The sequence below is a fragment of the Drosophila erecta genome, unplaced genomic scaffold (genome assembly GCF_003286155.1).
Source record: "Drosophila erecta strain 14021-0224.00,06,07 unplaced genomic scaffold, DereRS2 tig00000126-arrow-pilon, whole genome shotgun sequence".
In the NCBI taxonomy this organism is placed as follows: Eukaryota; Metazoa; Arthropoda; class Insecta; order Diptera; family Drosophilidae; genus Drosophila; species Drosophila erecta.
Window position 1 is genome coordinate 15333885 of NW_020825209.1, and position 18195 is coordinate 15352079.

An 18195-nucleotide genomic window follows, 5' to 3' on the forward strand; every position below is an offset into this window, starting at 1 on the left:
ATATAAATATTATTGAGTGTGCACCGTTTGTAGTTTACTTCATACATGTGCATATATGCTGATGTCCTTGATGCCATATATAGTTTTTTTTTTACTTTTATACCCTTCCTTGTCTATTTTGAAAGAGTTTTAAAGATCAACCACATTGCTGAATGCGAATCGGTTTAATACGATGAAAATTCGCTGTTTGCTGAAGAAATCCTTAAAAATATCCCTAAACTATTTTTGTGGTTCAAGTGGTTATTTTGTGTTTATTTACTTATACTCACAACATATGTACATATATGTGTATATATGTATGAATATACATATATGTTCATACATAGGAGCAATATTTTGATTTAAAAAAGAAGCAGTGGGTGGGCTAAAACCTTCTGACCATATAGTAAAGAAAAATCTAATTCTTACACAGCATGTGTACATACATATATAGGAAAAATGGTGCGACCACATGCATGAGTTCGAATACCCGAATTCGCAAAAATACTGGAATTATCTGATTGATGCTCTCTTAATGTAAGTAATAAAGGCTAGATTTCTAAAATATTTTCACATTCAGTTTCCTGTGCATTTATGAAGCCAAATTTTAAATTTGATAGCGCTTATCGATAAATTTCTCCAATTCTCTGTGTGTAAAGCAACCCTGTTGCCATGCCAGTGTTGCAAGACGCTGGCAAAGCTCGGCATTTAGCCGGTTGGCAAAACGAGTGGTCGCCTGAAAGTGATATAGAGAGAGAGAGCAAGAGAAAGGAGAGAGGAATGGAAGAAGGAACGGTTAGTTGGGGGCGGTGGGAAGGCCCATTGATAAGATAAGAGCACAAACGATTCCTGGCCAACCGCCAGGGGCGTAGATAAGCGTACCGATTTTAATTGGGCAGTAAGAGGGGACAAAATGGCGATTAACTCTCGATTGGATTTCGTTTTTTTCCTCACGTGCAGCGCCAACAGCTGCTGGGGGTGGCCCACCACGCCCGCTCTCTACCCAAGATGCTTTCTGCCCCTCACCTTCCTGTCCGTCAATCGTTTTGACCATTTCTCACAAGCTTTTTTGGACGAGCTTTCGCCGTGTTGGCCTTAATTTCGCTTTATCTGTTTCAGTTTGTTCGCGAATTCAGACCCTTGCAGTCGTTCTCTCTCCCTCTCGCGCGTGCTCACGCTCTCCCGCGCAGCAGCAGCAAAAACCAAAAACCTCGAAGAACAACATAGACTCGAAAAAACCGAAAAATTATTATAATTCTGCTTGTTTATTTTGTGAGGTGAGGAAATGCACTGTCAGAAACAGGATCTTTTCTACTTACCTCGCAGGCTGCTGTGAGAAGTTTGTCAAACAAACAAGAGTTTTTCCGGAAAGCTGTTTGGCGATTGTACAAAATTTTCAACAAACAATTTTAATAATTGTTTACCCTTTTGTGGTTTTTGGGTGGTTGCTAGTTATGTATCGTAGTTTGTTTTTTTTTAAGTGACAAAACAACCGTTGAAGCAAAATTTAAATCGAGAAAATAGAGGAAAACCGCAAAGCAAGGGAAAAAATTTAGGGAAAGTCAAGCGAAATTTTGCAGTGTACATGTGAGTGTGTGTGTTGTATTCGTATCATAAAAGGATCTCTACAAAGAGAGGCAGAGAGCAGTAAGCAGTGTTATATAATAGGTACAATTCGCTGCATAGCAACAAAAAAAAGAACAAACAAAAAAGAAACAACATTCTGATGAATTCGCAATTTAAGTACGCTAGCTCCCCGCCTCCCATTAACCAAGGCGGCCAGAGCGAGACAGAACTTGATATTGACCATAATGAAGTGTAATGAAATCTGTGCAATGAAACCCGCCAAGTTTTTTTCGATTTGATTGCAGCCTCTCGTCTGGCGATTATTTAGCGGGCTGCTAATTAATAAATAAAATGAAAACGGTAAAGGGGGTTAATGGGTGGAAAATAGAGAACGACGATGGGGGAGAATCAAGGAGAGCCGCAATTAACACCAATTAGTGTATGCTTGCGGCGCATTCAATTAAATCAAAACAAATGCCAAATCAAAATCAAAATCAAAAGGGCTCGCATGCCTGTGACGTCACACAGTCTCAGTTACAATTACGGTACAATCTCGGTTACATTTACAGTTACATAAACGGGAGCGAAGCGGCGAAAAGGATTTTTTCGCCTTCGGGTCCTTCCTCGTTTCGCTTCGTTGAATTCGCCGACATTCACCTAACAATTCGCCCCATTTTCAGGCGTCTTCGTCGCATTTGGTTTCGTGCTTTTGCGGCGTATACAACGCTCAAAGCGTAATAGAATAAATAATAAAAACGAAGTAAGAAAGAAACCGAAAAGACACATAATAGCGAAAGGTATATCTCAGGCCAGAAATTTGATTTTTTAATTGAACATTTCGACGGTGTACTCGAGTACGTGTGTGTTTGCCTTGTGCTGTTTTTTCGGCTTCGCCGTTCTTCCGCTCTCTTTCCCTCTCCACCTCACGTTTTACGCATTTGTTGTATAACATGCGGAGCGAGCGAAAGAGGGAGAGTGCGCCCCAGAGCGGAAAGCTCTCCGTAAATCAGACAAAATCAGCTGTGATCAGTGGCGTAGGCGGGAGGATGTGGGGCAAAAAGCACTCTATTAGCCCAATTGTTCCAAATAATATGTGAAATGTATTGATTCCTGCTTATGGCATTATGACTTAAAAATTAATTTTATAATACCTTCGTTTGTTATTCTTTTATTGGTTGAGTATCTTTCAATTAGAATTAAATCGATCTTATCTGACCTTACTGAAAATCAAAATCAATAATTTACGACAACTTGCAGTGGTAATTTATTATTTATTCTATTTGTAAATATTCCAATATCGTTAAAAATATTCTTGCACTTATCGAATTGGGATCGAGATAAGAAACTTTAGTGATTTCATGGCTACGCCACTGTCTTCCCTCAGATTCATAGTGATTTGCAGAGATAATAGTGAAAACTACCTCACCTCTGATTTTGCATTGTTTTTTGCAGCAACAACCGAGATCGGAGTGCGTTTTAATATCCGTCTCAGAAGCCGGAGAGCAGAAAGCAGAAATAAACCGCAGAATCCATTGTAATGGCTTTACTCCGTTCGCTGAGCATTCAACGAACAGCCATCGGTTTGGTCTACGGCCGTAATAGCAGCAAGTCGAGCAATTCCGTGGCCGTCGCTGCCTGCAGAAGTTTCCATCAGCGTGGCAGCAAGACCACCAGCACCGCCGGAGAAGGAGCAACATCGGAGTCCACGAGAGGAGTCAATGGGGCGCGCTTCCTGCACAGCGGCGAACGGCCGCTGCAGGCCTCCGCTCTGGTACAACCGGATTTGGTGGCCGGCGATACGGTGAAGCGATCGATGAAGCAGGAGTCGTCCCAGGAGAAGAACCCCTCTCCCGCCGGCTCACCGCAGAGGGATCCCCTGGACGTGAGCTTCAATGATCCGATTGCCGCCTTCAAGAGCAAGACCACTGGCGAGCTGATACGCGCCTATCTCGTCTATATGATATGTTCCAGCGAGAAGCTGGTCGAGCACAACATGACGGTGAGTTAACCGGCGTCCCACGCTCCTCCTCCACCGAGTCCTGCGTCCTTTGACCCTTATATTGGTCCAATCCATCGACTAGCTGAGCATCCCTCTCTGTTTCTGGTTTCTGGTTCTGTATGCTGAGAAATCAAGGATGGGTCGTCTGAGACTCTGTTAGTGGTTAACCCCTGATCTATTTCTAACCCATTTGTTCGAACTCCAGATTTGATCGCGACCCTTGGCTAAATTGGCTAAATTGTCTCCTTTTGTGTCTTCAATTTACAATAATTCATTTATTCATTTTAAACACTTTCCTTAATATTTTTCATTGACATATACACATATAAATGTAACTTGGAGTTTAAACGAAAGTTATGAATAGCTAAGGCCATTCAATTCCATGGCTAATGGTCAAGTTGTCTAAACGAATTATTAATTCTTTTCTTCAAAGTTTATTCGTATGTTTGCTCTTCCATTCACGAAGTTTTGCCTTATTCATGAATTATATCGACCCTGCTCTGTATTTTGCTTGGGCACTTTCACCTGCCGCTTCCAGTCGCTTGACTCCGATTTTCCGGGCAACCAAAACCCGTGTCAGGTGGCTGGCTGCCTTCCTTCCGATTTTCCGCCTTGCTTCCGCTATTCAATTCACTTGCTCCCCTCCTCGTGCTGATGAATTCCTGGCTAATTGCTTGTTGCATTTGCTGCCACTTTCTGGCAGGTGCTGCAGTCGCACAGAAGATTGAATGAGTGCCTGATTGACGGCAGGAAAAAGGGAAACTTTGGCATGCAAATTGCCGATGCGATGGCGACCTTGCCCGGTCCACTGTTTGCTCTTAACTCGTGCGTATTTGCTCAGCGAGACGTATGGATTATGTGGACTCTATAGTATAGGTCGTTATATAGTCAGGCCCCCGAATGAGCGCCAATCGGAATCGTTGGAAAACCCCTCGCATTTCCCTCACTTTGGCTAGCGTGCTTCTATTTAATTACGATCATTTGATTGCTTATCGATTACTCAAAGTGCATGCGTCGCCAAGACGCTTACTTATTTATCATTTTTCCGCTCCGCTCGATGCAATTTGCATACACTCGTATGTAGGGATGGCCAAATGACACAGCTCCCTGGGATCGGGGGCATCACATCACATGGGGCATTAGTCAGGCATCGACTTTGGCCATATCTCAGCGTTTTGCTGCGATGCACTGGAAGAAATCGGGCAACCACTCCTTAGTGGCAGCGATAAACCACTTGACTTGGCGATAGTTAAAAAAAAATTCGCTTGCACAATCGTTTTTGAACATTCTAGCATTCAGTTAGTTATGAATTTGATACTATAAGTATAGGAAGATGTAAGAACCTCCTCGAATTCGTTTGCCTTGTGGTTAACGAAGGTGTGTTTTTGCGCACCGTTCATTAACACAATTGAGTTCTCATATTCGGGTGATTTTTTATCAAAGTGTACTCATTTGTTCGTTATTTCTATTTACAGTAGCGCGTCGATTGCTTTTGGCGACCGAGCGGTCGTGATGGTGAGTCTCGTGATATGTGAGAATGGGTTGGGTATTGATGGCTAAAAAACATGAAACATGGTGGAAGTGGGGTTCAGGGGCAGGTGGCTGGTGGCTGATGGCTGGTGGCTGGTGGCATGTGCCAGGTGACCGGGGGTGGTGTTAGCTAGGGGCAGCTTTTTCTTGGGGCCAGAGCTCAACGGCAAACACCTGTCCTCGGTTTCGAAATGTCTGCCAAAGAAAAAGTTAAGAGACTAGAAAAGCAAAACATGCCATACCCAAAAAAAAATATAAAGCGAAACGAGAATTTGTTTTATGTAACCAGTTTTGGTGATGGTATATTTATATTGTCGGCTATGTTCTTTCGCCAACTTTGTACTCAATTAATTACCTCAGTGCTCTCGACGAAACCGGTTCCCCCAGACGGTGAATGCTCTTTTCTTTACCCCCTCCACCTCCCCGGAATCCCATTCATTTGATGGATCCCGCATCAAGCAAAGCACACACGTGCGAGGGAATCATTTATCAGAGGCCAATGCTCTGTGTTTTCCACCTTGTAAGGAATGATTTGTGAGGAAACCGGAAACTTGATTCCCAAATTGGCCGATCTCTTCCTGCCCTTATTGCCAGGTTTTATTACTTGCAGTTCCACATTTTTTCGTTTCCACAAAGATCCAAAAATGCAACAGTTGGATTAATGCATTGCAAGTTGTAGTTAAATAAATAAATATACGCTAAGAGATAGTATTCCTACTAGTCGCATAAGCTCTACATTAATAAGTTTGGAAAAGCGTCTATATTATTGTTTTATTTTTTGGCTCATCAGGAGAAGTGCTCATGTTTTCTTTGCCTGAAATTTTAAGGTACGCACCATTTATATTATATGTTCAGAGGATTTCCGTTTGCGTTGATGGATCCGCGGCGGATCGTCTTTCTTTGAGTACTAGGCTCAATTGGGAAATGGGATGGTTATGTGCGTGTTTAGCTGTCACTCGTTTAAATAACATGCAGCCTCTTCAGAATAATACACACTGCCGCCTCCGCACTTTTTGTCGCATTTTCCACGCCGTATTGTTGGACTTTGGCAAAGATTTTGGCCTTGACTGCGTTCACGTTTTTTATTTTGCCACTTGGCCAAATTCCAAATGATTTATGTGAGATCAAGGCGATGGAAAATTGAACGAACCAGGGAGGAGGGACCTCAGCTAGATTCGATGGTTATTAGTTGCATCTTTTTAAAACTCTGTCCTTGCTACATATGTATATCAACTTTGTATTGCATCAAACGGAAAATTAAAACTATCTCGAATTCAATTTTTGACGCCGCACACAACATGACAATATACCGAAAAACCGAAAAAAAACAAAATCTATAACCGACAATCTTTAAAAACTTACTATGTATGCCGCATAAATCCGAACGCAGCTTATGAAATGGTCAAAGAACGTATTGGGTCAACGGTTATTTACAGCATTGATGAAGGCGACCTTCTATGGCCACTTTGTCGCCGGCGAGGATCAGATCAAGATCATACCCACACTGGAAAGGTAATTGCCCACCACGACACTCCCACTCACTTATCGCCTTTTTCTTTTCTTGTTTTTTCCGTTTCTATATTGCTTTCTGCCGCCCTATGGTTTTGTGTTTACTTCATGTTATTATTTTGGCCGCGAATCGCGGGCTGCGAAACGGTTATGCGAAACCCGCTTAAATGCCCACACTTGTATTGTAATGGAAAACCCTGCAAAAACCGAACACATTTACCGATAATAATCGAACAAACACCGATAACGCCGATAAACAGCTGATGAAACTGGCGCGCAACCTGCTCGGCCAGAAGCTCTTCGTCCTGCTGATGAAGTCCAGTTTCTACGGACACTTTGTGGCCGGCGAGAATCGTCACACGATCGTGCCCGCCTTAGAGAGGTTAACACCCTCCCCCTAAAACACTGCACCCCATGCACCCCATTATATCCGATACTACAAATGCATATAAATGGTTTCCGCCGAAGTAATAGCACTCGAAGCACGATAGCGTGTTTTCAAAACACTGCTTTAATGCTGCTTTGACAATTTTGAGTGGACAATTCAGAAAGTTTTGCTAAAACATCTTAGGTGCTATTATTTCCACCAGCCATATACATGTATATACCACACATGTTGCTACTAATGTTCTAAAACTCTGTCCAAGCTAAGACCGCACTAATGGCAGGTCCTTCCAAGTCCTGGGCATGTGCCAGCATGAAAGATCTACTCAAACATTCAGATGCAAATCCCCAATCCGAATTCGATCCCCTTTAACGAAAGAACTTGAAATTTTCTCAACGAACCGCTAACCCAGCCATATTCAAAATTCTTTTATTTACTAATATTTTGTGTTTTCTTGGCTCGTTTAAGACTTGCGATAATGCATATTATACAATTACAGGCTAAGATCCTTCGGCGTTAAGCCGATTCTCGACTATTCCGTTGAGGAGGATATCACCCAGGAGGAGGCCGAGAAACGTGAAGTTGAGTAAGTTCTTGATTTGCCGGCAACTTTTACTTAGTAGTAGGAAAACATTCCATAAGATTGCATAGGCAATGCCTGATATCGCCATTCAGTTTCTTTAATTTGCATACTTATTCATTTCCTTTCAGATCTTCCGTCTCCAGTGCAGGCGACAAAAAGGAGGAGGGCAGCATGCCGCAGTACCATGTGGACAAGTCCTTCGCCGATCGGCGCTACAAGGTCAGCAGTGCTCGCACCTACTTCTACTTGAACGAGGCCACCTGCGAGCGGAACATGGAGATCTTCATCAAGTGTCTGGAGGCCGTTTCGGGTATGTTCTTGGCCAGTTTTCCCGCTGGTTCCCGATAGCCGACTGCGGCATGCAAGTTCCTTGAGTTCACATCCTCACGATCCCCGACTTCCTTTGTACAAATGTTTCAATTTAGAACGTGTAATGCAAACGCATCCATTGCTAATCGTTAAGCATGCAGTTTAATTTTGTTTGTTTCGTTTCTAGTGTACTGAACGAAAGACATGACATATCGAGCTATGAGTTTTACCTTATTCAATCAGACGGAACAAGTAAAATCAGTATGCTAGCTTTACTTTAATCGAAATATGACTTCCTACAAAATGAAACCAGAATAAGAATGTCGTATAAAACTACTTGCTCACTTTCAACTCGATATGTCACTACTTAAGACCAATATGACCGCTCTAGGTGAGAACATACCCCTAGATCTTTGTAGTTCCCCCGTCCTGCATTTCAATGCTTTTGGGGTTTCAGGCTGTTTCCTGGTAGGCTTTCTCCTTTAATCTATTTTTCCACACTCGATCTCTTTTTCTGAAATAAACTGTAATTGATGATTAATTAACTATTTTTTCTGCCCCGCAAATATCCCCAAAAACGGCACCAATCCATCGATTATCGAATAACCCCCACATAACCTAAAATCAAAAATCAATTCGAATTCGTTGCGAATCCAAACATGAACAGATGATGATCGCAAGGCGCCCCGGGCAGTGGCCACGGGTAAGCCGAGAAATTAACGAACACACACCCAAAACGCCAACAAGTAACTCCGAAAACTATCCAACAAGTATCCGAAATACCCGAAAGTATAACCATTAATGGCCAAATCCGTATTTCGACAGAGCAATGCAAACTAGTTAGACTTTCTAGCCATTTCCTGTGCGTTTGTCGTTGCTTCGTACATATCTCTGAGTCTGCAGCTCAATCCGTACTCGTATCCGTAACTCTTGACGCTTTTATGTGCTGTAGTTAGACATACTCGTATATGCTATGTATCTGTAGAATCCGCTTTCCAACTCTCGCCTCTGACACCGCATCGCATTCACCGATTGCTCTGCTCTTTCTCCAAATGCTTTTCATTTCCGCCAACCGACCATCGATTGATCCGAATATCGACCTGCAGGCGCCACCTTCGGAACTGGCATCACCGCCATTAAACTCACCGCCCTGGGCCGTCCACAATTGCTGGTAAGTTCGCACAAAGTAATCCCCTTGAAAACCACATAATTGAGAAGCTTTATTTGTGCGGGAAACACAGGGGTTAATAGGTGTTAATAAATGGGAAAAGGAACACAGTTAATTGACTCTAATGGATAGTAAAAGCAACTGATTCGTAAACGTTTTACTTGCCGTTGCAAATAAATGTCAAACTCCAATGATTTCCTCAAAGTTATAAAAGCAAATCTTTAAAAAGTTGTCTTCAAAGAGAAACCTTGCCAATCCGAATACGTTCTTTATGACACATATGATTTTTTTTATTAACTGTCATTAGGGCCTATGCTTATCAGCCTAAACCTCACCCATTCATCCATTCATCCATCCATCCATTGATGATCGCGACTCTCCTTTGCAGCTGCAATTGTCCGAGGTAATTATGCGCACACGCAAGTACATGGAGGACATGGTGGGCGGTCAGGGCAATGTGCTGACTCACCACAAGACCATCAAGGATCTCGAGAAGTATTACGCCACGCTGGGCGACAATAAGGACGTGAAAGAGTTCCTGAACAATGTAACGTCCGATAAGGAGGGGTAAGTCCGTTTTTTATTATCAAATCCCCTAACGATCTGACTTACCATGCTCGTCAACCGCATTTAGAATTTTGCATCTGTTCCCCTGGTCGGGCATCGTAGACGAGGACTCGCAGCTGAGCGACACCTTCCGCGTTCCCGATCCACAAACCGGACAGATGCGTCGACTGATCTCACAAATACCGCCCAAGGAGGAGGAGATGTTCAGGAACATGATCCGTCGCCTCAACACGATCGTAAAGGTGTGTTCTGACATTCTAGTTGTGGAATCGTACTAAAATGGTATTTGCAAACCCCAGGCTGCTGCGGATTTGGATGTCCGCATCATGGTGGATGCGGAGCAGACTTACTTCCAGCCGGCCATCTCACGCATCACCCTGGAAATGATGCGCAAGTACAACAAGGACAAGGCCATTGTCTTTAATACGTACCAATGCTACCTGCGCGAGACGTTCCGCGAGGTGAACACCGATCTGGAGCAGGCCAAGCGCCAGAACTTCTACTTCGGGGCCAAGCTGGTGCGCGGTGCCTATATGGACCAGGAGCGTGACCGTGCCAAGTCCTTGGGCTATCCGGATCCCGTAAATCCCACTTTTGAGGCCACCACGGAAATGTATCACAAGACGTTGTCCGAGTGCTTGCGACGCATTAAGGTGGGAAATTGTGGATTTCGGTATCAGTCCGGGTTAAAAATAACCCAATAATTTCTTTATAATCCCAGCTGATGAAGGACTGTGATGACGATGCCAGGAAGATTGGCATTATGGTGGCCTCGCACAACGAAGACACCGTGCGATTTGCCATCCAGCAGATGAAGGAGATCGGCATCTCACCAGAGGACAAGGTGATCTGCTTCGGCCAACTGCTGGGCATGTGCGACTACATCACCTTCCCACTGGGTGTGTTTCCCTACCTTACCCCCTTCACTTGTTTTCCATATGTATTTCATTTGTGCTATTTCCCACCTACAGGTCAAGCGGGCTACTCGGCGTACAAGTACATACCATACGGCCCAGTCGAAGAGGTGCTGCCCTACTTGTCTCGTCGTGCCCAGGAGAACAAGGGTGTGCTGAAGAAGATCAAGAAGGAAAAGCGCCTTCTGCTCTCCGAGATCCGGCGCCGTCTGATGCGTGGCCAGTTGTTCTACAAGCCCAAGGGCAACTACGTGCCCATCTAAGCTGGTCTTGAAGGATGGAATCACTCTCACCCACACACATCCCTGAGGCGGCAAATCGGTTGCCAATTATATCCGGCTGAGGATATCGCCAGGAAATCGATAGCTTCGGACCTATTTTAATGTTTTTTTTTGTCGTTCTTATTACTCTTACGAAATTTGCGTATATCCACAGTGTATACATATATGAAATCTTGTGTATATACCAAGGTCCTGCAAAGGAGCGAAAATGTTCTAACTCATTGTGTCGTCCTGCAAATCTGCAGGACCTCATTCGCCCGCAAACAACTTCAATTAGAGACGGTAGCACTGAGCGGTGGTAATTTTTGATGGAAATATGTATATTTTTACGTCTTGTTGCAACAATAATCTAAACGAGTTCTGTATGTGTGTTACAAAGAAAAAATAGAAAAACAAAACTGAAGAGCGTCAAAAGCGTAAGAAAGCGAATGTGGGATTTCCACAACGAGGATTTTGAAAAAGGGGATTGAATTAAAGCGAACATTTTTTAGCATCGTAACAAATAAAACATAAAACGTATGGTATATACATATTATATACAATATAATGAGAGCAAACGTTTATAGAGATATAACTACATAGATACATGTATGTGTATGGCTGCATTTTAGTCTAGATTCATTAACTTCGTGATTGTGCCTGTTCCTCAGTATCAGTATATCAGTTGTTAGTTATCCATTCTTCATTTGCAATGTGATTTCATGTTCGTTTTCCCTAAGTTATACCATAAACTATATATTTATATAGCGCAATATCGAGAGAGAGAAAGTGTGCAGAGCATTTGTTCCTCCAGCTCGTGGCCATCCCATCCGAAATAGTCAAATAATACTGTTCATAGGAACCTGGGAGAACCGCGCATACCTATGTATACCTAAACCTAGCGAGTTTTACTACGATTATGCTAAATTAACTTAAATGTATATGTTTAATTTAGCACTTAACGGAGCGATATTATAAAAGTCATTACTACGATAGTCGATGGATGAGACCCCGCAACAAAAACTGTAAAACTGTCCCCCTGTTTTCAATACGTTTCCATATCCGTTTCCGCGATTCGATTGCTCAGACAACTACATACTTATATAGACAGACACAGACAGACAGACTTGGCCATATACTGAGGCGCGCAGATCGAACCGAATAGTTTTTTATTATTACCCTCATGATTATTATTGTATTGCATAAACGCTATAAATAAATGAATAAATAATTGTATGAATGTTAACTATTTCAATGACAATAATAAAATGTTAAAAACGAATCACCATGCATCGCTTAAATTTCATTTGAGTGCAGTTCTCCATGCAAATTATCCAAATCGGCGCTAATGGTGATCTATTGTTCCCGAGACTCTCAGTATAATAACCTAAATGGTATCCAGCTGCTGGATAATCATCGCTGTGAGCTACGACGATCTACTGGCAATTTGCGTAATGGGACTCGTAGATTTATCTCATTGTGCGCCCGCTGTTCAGTCAGAAGAGTTAAGCAAATGATTTAGTGCCTTCTCCGTCTAGCTGGCTTAGTAGTCACCCAACGCCACCCGAACAGCAAGGTTTTCAGCACCTAAGCACCCACTTGTAGATTCCGAATTTAAAGACTTTACTTGCTTATCCGCTGGATAATTGCATAACCACATTTCAGGGGAATGCCATCAATTATATACATATAAATCTGTTACAGGGGCTCACAAATTATATTGTTAATATGCATGTGTAACTTGCATAAGGCCTGATATTCACACCTTTGATGTCAAATTCCATATTTATGTATACAATTTTCATATAGATTTATATATGAGGAAGAAAATTACTCGAGTTTGCCAAGTAAAGTTATATCCTGTTTGAATTGCGAAATAAAATAACAGTATTTAAATAGCAAACATCTTTGAAGGCCCGTTTTATGTTTTCCTTACATCAACTTATAGACTAATGCGACTATGAATACAATGTGCTCGCCTACAACGCCTTCTTTTTTCGCCGGGGGCCAGGACGTCGCTTGAAGTCGACCTGGGTAGCCATCAGAGGATCATTGGCCTGGCGCTCGAAGGCAGCCTTGGCGGCCGACTGTCGTGGCTGTTTGGTTTCCGAGGCTCCGGCGGTGGAAGGGTTCGTTCCAACCACTCGCTTCAGGGCCTTTGGCACTATGTACTCGGGCATGTCAGATAGATGACTCTGCACCTTGATGGCGCGCAGAGGCTTGTCGTGCCGAAGCGCTTGCAGATCGCGTTTGTTCTCCTCGAAAAATCCCTTCAGCTTCTCGCAGTTGAGAATCTCTGTTTTTATCTCCCGAATGCGAGTGTCGTGAACAGCGACGCGAGTTGCAGCACGCCAGCAATCCTGAGCACGATAACGGAAGGATTCCACTTCTTCCATTTTAAACTGGTAGTTCCTGAAATGAAGGCACACTTAGCAATATAACATTTTTGAAGATGCTATCCTATACTCACTTAATGATCTGTTCGCCCTCTTGGGCAGCAAAGCTATCGCACAGTTTCTTCTCAACGGCATCGTTCACCTTAGCCTCCTTCATGCTAACGAATGACAAGACGGATCCCTTGTTGTTTCCTCTGGCCGTTCTACCAGCCCGATGGATATAGGACGTAACATCCCTGGGGAAGTCGAAGTTGATTACGTTGTTCACGCACTGGAAGTCGATGCCGCGTGAAGCACTGGACTCCATGTCGCCGCTGCGCGGGGATTTTCGGTTAGTCGCTGATTTGCCTCCGGGCTGTTCCAGATGATGTTCGTCGGAGGCAATGATTATGTCGTAGGTGCCCTTGTTGAACTGGCTAATAGTGTGGATGCGAATGTTGGCCGGCAGCTCGGAGTTCAAGACGCAGGCACGGATGCCGAACTGCTCAAGGAACAAGCGAACCCTGAAACAGTTAATTGGCTAATGATAAGGACGAACTATAGTAAGTATTAAAGGTCGGATGGGAATGCCATCAGCGAGAAGATTAGTTACTGGTCATGCGTGCGCCAACTGTTGCCAGCTGCCCACTCTCTGCATTAATAGTTTTATCATCATAAGCTCCTATACATTTACTGGGATTGGAATGTTTTACTCACTTGTAACAACGATCGATGCTGTTCACAAAGATGATGCTCTTGCCGCGTATAAGCCGCAGCTTTAATAAGGCGTACAATATAGCAGGCTTGTCGTTCTCCTCAGCCAGGATGCGCTGGTGCGTCAACTGATCTTGCGACACCACCTCCGGCTCCTCGAGTTTCAGCGTCACCGGGTTGTTCAGGCACAGGCCCTTCATGCGCACCACATCGTCGGTGAGGGTAGCGGAGACCAGGACAGCCTGGTAGATGGGAGGCAGGTGCTTGATCAATCGCTTGAAGTCCTTCTCGTAGCCAAAGGCAAACACCAGATCCGCCTCGTCCACCACCAAGGTCTCCACATGCTTCAGATCCACCACGCTACCAGCCTCGGCGTGGGCCAGCAACTTGGCGGGTGTGGCGACCACTATGTCGGGTCTTTCAGCCAAGGCGTGCCGCTGGGTCACCGTATCGTTGGAGCTACCGGCAATATCCGCCACGCGCACAACCTTGCCGCAGGACTCGACCAGCTGCTCGATCACCTTACGGGACTGCCGGCATAGCTCCTTGGTGGGCGCCAGGACCACGGCGCTCACACACTGCTCGCTGGCGTTCAGTTTGGAATTGAGGATCTTCTGAATCAGGGGCAGGGCGTATGTGGCAGTCTTGCCGGATCCGGTGCGGGCACGCACCACCACATCCTTGCCCTCCAGGAGCAGCGGTATCGCCGTCGACTGGATGAGTGTGGGCTGCTGCCAACCCAGCTGGGCCACCGCCTGTAAGATGAGCACAGCAGTTTGAAACCAGGAACTGTCAACCACAAGCCGTGGCACTCACCTTAAGGATGCGCTGATCCAGCTCCAGCTCGTGGAACTGCACCGTTTTCTGGGTCTTCTGGCTCATGGTAGGCGACGGTTTAAAAAAAAAACCCTGGAAAATGCGCAGCGCACGTTTTCGGGCCCAACAACAAAAAGAGTGAGGTATCGGTCTATCGGATTATCGGCGGCTGTGCCGGTCTATCGATAGTGGAAATGCACTGTTATTGAAATCCATATTTGATAAACGATCTGAAGAAATATATTTAAAAAAATATATATTAATTTTAGTAATTAAATTTAATTAAGTTTAATATTTACCTTAAGTAAAAGAGGTATTTAAAATCAGCTTAGAATTAGTAGACTGCCAAAACTTAAATTCCGAAATTGTATATAATCCTGATTTCCTTGCTAATTTATTAAAGGTATATATCGCTGTGAGAATCGTCTATTTCTATAAAAGTACGTTTAAGCCGACTTATAGATTCTTCATGCAGCGATCCTTTTCATAAGGTTTTGCCTTATCGACTTTATGGCAATAAAATCTGTTGCAATACGATAACTAAACAATTGGAGCATTTTTTAGATTTTTCCGAATGACATTAACGGAATGGAATTTTTAAAGTTGACAGAACCTCCACTTAATCTCACGAATGTGCTCGATGGAATTGAATACTAAGGTCATATCGATATAATACCATAAACATTTCAATAAGTACTATATTGCAGATTGATCAAAATGTGGAAATATTTCACGGCACACTGTTGTTCAATTACAAACAATAATTTTGAACTTAATTAGAGGGTATCCCGCCTTCGAAGGTTAAAGCGTACTCGCGCACACACCTATCGATACATCCGAGCGAATCGATAGTTCCGCGGGCTCGCGCAATTGCATCCGAATTAGTCACTTTCGCCGGCTGTTATGGACCATACACGTGAAATTTTGACCTTCCAGCTCGGAACGTACGCGAACTACGTGGGCGCGCACTTCTGGAACCAGCAGGTGAGTTGTCCCACCCACTTGGGAGTCGGGAAGCCTGACGAATTCCGCATTTCCAGGAGGCCAACTTCAGGTACGGAGACGAAAGCGAACAGGTGGCCGAGGAGCAGCTGCCCAACAATGATATTTTGTACCGGGAAGGGCGGAACGACCTTAATCGCACCACATACACGCCTCGCCTGCTGTCCGTGGACTTGGCTGGGACCCTGGGGCATCTTCCAGTCACCGGCGAGCTATACGGAAATTTTGTGCAGCGGGATGAGGAGTTGCTGTCCCTAAGCACCGGAGAGGAACTAGAACAGGCTCGCAAGCGGGCAGAGGAGAGCGGCGTATGCGCTCCGGAGCAGCTGGAAGTGCAGGAGCAGCCAAAGGCGGCCATTTCCGAGTATCAGCGGGATTTGCTCAAAAATGCAGTGGTGCCCGAGAAAAACTACCAGCTGGCAGCGACGGCAAACAGTTGGGCGGATTTTCTTTACGCCCGCTATCACCCGCGAACCTTAAATGTCTTGCCGGGATTGATCCGAGATCCGGCTACCCAAGCGCTGGGTACCTACTCAGCCGGAACAGAACTGTGGCAAGAAGTCTCCTTCAACGAGGAGTTCTGCGACCGCATCCGTTTGTATGTAGAGGAGTGCGATGGCCTGCAGGGCTTTCAAGTGCTGTTCGACATTGACGATGGCTTCGGCGGACTGGCCGGGAAGTGCCTGGAGCACCTAAACGATGAGTATAGCCGGGCGAGTTTCGTGCTGCCACTTCACTATCCCAGAATCACTAGTTATGCTCAAGCGGGTAAGTAAGGTGACTTTAGAAAAAAGTATAGCATATAAACACAGTTTCACCACTTTCAAGATCCCCGCCTGTCGCACAGCATTCGGGTGGTGAACAATGTGCTGGGATACCATCAACTTAGCGAGCAGGCTATGATGTTCACGCCGCTGTCCACGCTGGAGACCATCTGGCGGAACAATAATCTGAAGTCGCGCAGTCTGCCGGGACTCCAGTGGCAGGCGGATAACCTCTACCAGACTTCGGCGCTGCTGGCTGCCTTTTTGGACACGGCCACCTTAAGTTACCGCCTACGGCAAACGCAGGAGTCTTTGCTACGCTTTTGCGAACGCGTTACTCCAGCGGGCAGAAAGATGACTGCCGCTGGATTGGCTCTGCCATTTGGCCTGAATGAGGGACAGGATTTGATAGAGTTTCTAGACCAGAGTGGCGATCAGGCGCTGCTCACACAACTCACACCTGGTTGTGAACCGGGCACATCCTACGTGGTGCAATCGGTGACGGCTCGTGGCATTCCCGCGGAACGTTTAAAACGCCCCCGGGAGCAGGCCGGTGATCAACTTCGGATGGCTGCCTATGGCTGCGATAGTGTCTCCCATATGCTGCAGCTGTACTACCAGTGCACTTATCATGGCAGTGTCACAAATGCGGCAGCCACACCACTGCCACTAAAGACGCAACTACCCTTTCCCTATGAAATGTTTGGAGCAGGTATCTCTGGCGGTGGATACCGCTTGCCTAAAGGAGCGGAACGCGAGTCGAGTAGTCGTGTGGATTCCGCACCCATGCTGGCCGCGCTACAGAACTCTACAAAGCTGGGCGAGCATCTGGACAACTTGCACGCCCAAACGCATCGCGTGCAGCTGGCCAAGTTGCAAGCGTACTCCCATTCTGGCTTGGAGCGGGATGAGTACGATACGGCGCTGGATCAGCTGCTAGAGTTCCGCGACCTCTATGCAGACTCGCAGTATCTATAGGATGGTAAGATTCCCTTGTTCCGGGAAACGAGATTTTGTGATAAGCCTAGGATAATGTACACAATAAACACTCGTATGCAGTCGAATTCAAGAGAAATCTCGGCTTTCGGTCATATTTTATTTTGACCCCGAATTGTATTTTCTTTCGGTATAAACAAAATGATTTATAAGTTTTTATGTATTTAAGCCCCCTGGCTTTGTAAAATAATTTAGTTTGATTTAGTTTTTTGTGCATATTTATTTTATTTCTGTTAAATTGTAACGCCTTTAGTAGTTATGCTTATAGCAAACTGGGCAAATTTACAAATTCATACTTCAATCTTATGTATTTTTACGACTTTAACGACGATGTGATACTCAAACTCAACTCGGCGATGCACACGAAATTTGCCTAGCTTAAAGAGTTCATGAAACCATCGCTACGGCCTGTAAATATAAGCTTTATGTGCCATACTCCTTGTCTTCCAAGGTGTCAGGTTGGTTAGGTTTCCCCGGAGCGGAAGTTGATGGGCTGTGGCCCCACCCGCGGCACTTCGTGATTGGCAGTCTCGGAAGCGGCTTTGATATTTTCGCGTTTCCAGGAAGGCGAGGAAAATCCAAAACAAAACAAAAACAGTTTTGCCTGGACAGAGAAATTTTGAGAGTCGTCAATGAAGTTCCTAACAACAACGCATAGTGGTCACAAATGGACAATTTTATGATTATTTCTTAAATATTTTGAATTCTGAGCGATCACTACTAAGCTAAGCTTAATATTAATTTATATCTTTAGTTTTT

General features: G+C 44.7%; 3 protein-coding genes and 1 non-coding gene across 11 annotated transcripts; 2 read left to right on the forward strand and 2 right to left on the reverse strand.

Annotated features, from left to right (window-relative positions):
• The first annotated feature begins 1093 nt into the window (after window positions 1-1093).
• Window positions 1094-12051, forward strand: LOC6549953 (proline dehydrogenase 1, mitochondrial). 8 transcript variants are annotated; one of them, XM_026982576.1, is made up of 11 exons: window positions 1094-1647; window positions 2998-3544; window positions 6465-6586; window positions 7468-7554; window positions 7680-7861; window positions 8967-9031; window positions 9417-9595; window positions 9663-9837; window positions 9895-10248; window positions 10317-10494; window positions 10567-12051. In XM_026982576.1, exons 2-11 carry the CDS (start codon window positions 3083-3085, stop codon window positions 10770-10772), a joined length of 2010 nt encoding a protein of 669 aa, XP_026838377.1. In that variant the 5' UTR covers window positions 1094-1647; window positions 2998-3082; the 3' UTR covers window positions 10773-12051. The 8 variants fall into 8 exon arrangements, with proteins under 8 accessions (XP_026838377.1, XP_015011409.1, XP_015011411.1 ...); XM_015155923.2 differs by having other exon boundaries at window positions 1094-1566; XM_015155925.2 differs by lacking the exon at window positions 6465-6586 and adding an exon at window positions 6844-6965 and having other exon boundaries at window positions 1094-1566.
• A 412-nt stretch (window positions 12052-12463) lies between these two features.
• LOC6549954 (probable ATP-dependent RNA helicase DDX56) lies at window positions 12464-14830 on the reverse strand. Its single transcript, XM_001978657.3, has 4 exons — window positions 14675-14830; window positions 13862-14613; window positions 13240-13668; window positions 12464-13181 (listed from the first exon to the last, which is right to left on the reverse strand). The coding sequence occupies exons 1-4, from the start codon at window positions 14738-14740 to the stop codon at window positions 12749-12751; spliced, it is 1680 nt and encodes a 559-aa protein (XP_001978693.1). The 5' UTR covers window positions 14741-14830; the 3' UTR covers window positions 12464-12748.
• On the reverse strand, window positions 13733-13825 carry LOC6549955. The gene has a single exon (XR_046805.2). It is a non-coding gene; the product is annotated as a small nucleolar RNA Z30a (small nucleolar RNA).
• A 647-nt stretch (window positions 14831-15477) lies between the features above and the next one.
• Window positions 15478-17657, forward strand: LOC6549956 (protein misato). Its single transcript, XM_001978658.3, has 3 exons — window positions 15478-15658; window positions 15715-16444; window positions 16505-17657. The coding sequence occupies exons 1-3, from the start codon at window positions 15578-15580 to the stop codon at window positions 17416-17418; spliced, it is 1725 nt and encodes a 574-aa protein (XP_001978694.1). The 5' UTR covers window positions 15478-15577; the 3' UTR covers window positions 17419-17657.
• Window positions 17658-18195: the final 538 nt, after the last annotated feature.

Bases quoted from the DNA above. Each gene is read 5' to 3' on its own strand.
- LOC6549953 (XM_026982578.1), top strand. From the start codon at position 3,083: ATGGCTTTACTCCGTTCGCTGAGCATTCAACGAACAGCCATCGGTTTG. The intron at 7,555-7,679 runs GTAAGTTCTTGA...ATTTCCTTTCAG, and splicing joins GCCGAGAAACGTGAAGTTGA to ATCTTCCGTCTCCAGTGCAG. The intron at 9,596-9,662 runs GTAAGTCCGTTT...AACCGCATTTAG, and splicing joins GTAACGTCCGATAAGGAGGG to AATTTTGCATCTGTTCCCCT.
- LOC6549954 (XM_001978657.3), bottom strand. From the start codon at position 14,740: ATGAGCCAGAAGACCCAGAAAACGGTGCAGTTCCACGAGCTGGAGCTG. The intron at 13,669-13,861 runs GTGAGTAAAACA...TAACTGTTTCAG, and splicing joins AGCATCGATCGTTGTTACAA to GGTTCGCTTGTTCCTTGAGC. The intron at 13,182-13,239 runs GTGAGTATAGGA...CCTTCATTTCAG, and splicing joins GAGGGCGAACAGATCATTAA to GAACTACCAGTTTAAAATGG.
- LOC6549956 (XM_001978658.3), top strand. From the start codon at position 15,578: ATGGACCATACACGTGAAATTTTGACCTTCCAGCTCGGAACGTACGCG. The intron at 15,659-15,714 runs GTGAGTTGTCCC...CCGCATTTCCAG, and splicing joins CGCACTTCTGGAACCAGCAG to GAGGCCAACTTCAGGTACGG. The intron at 16,445-16,504 runs GTAAGTAAGGTG...ACCACTTTCAAG, and splicing joins CACTAGTTATGCTCAAGCGG to ATCCCCGCCTGTCGCACAGC.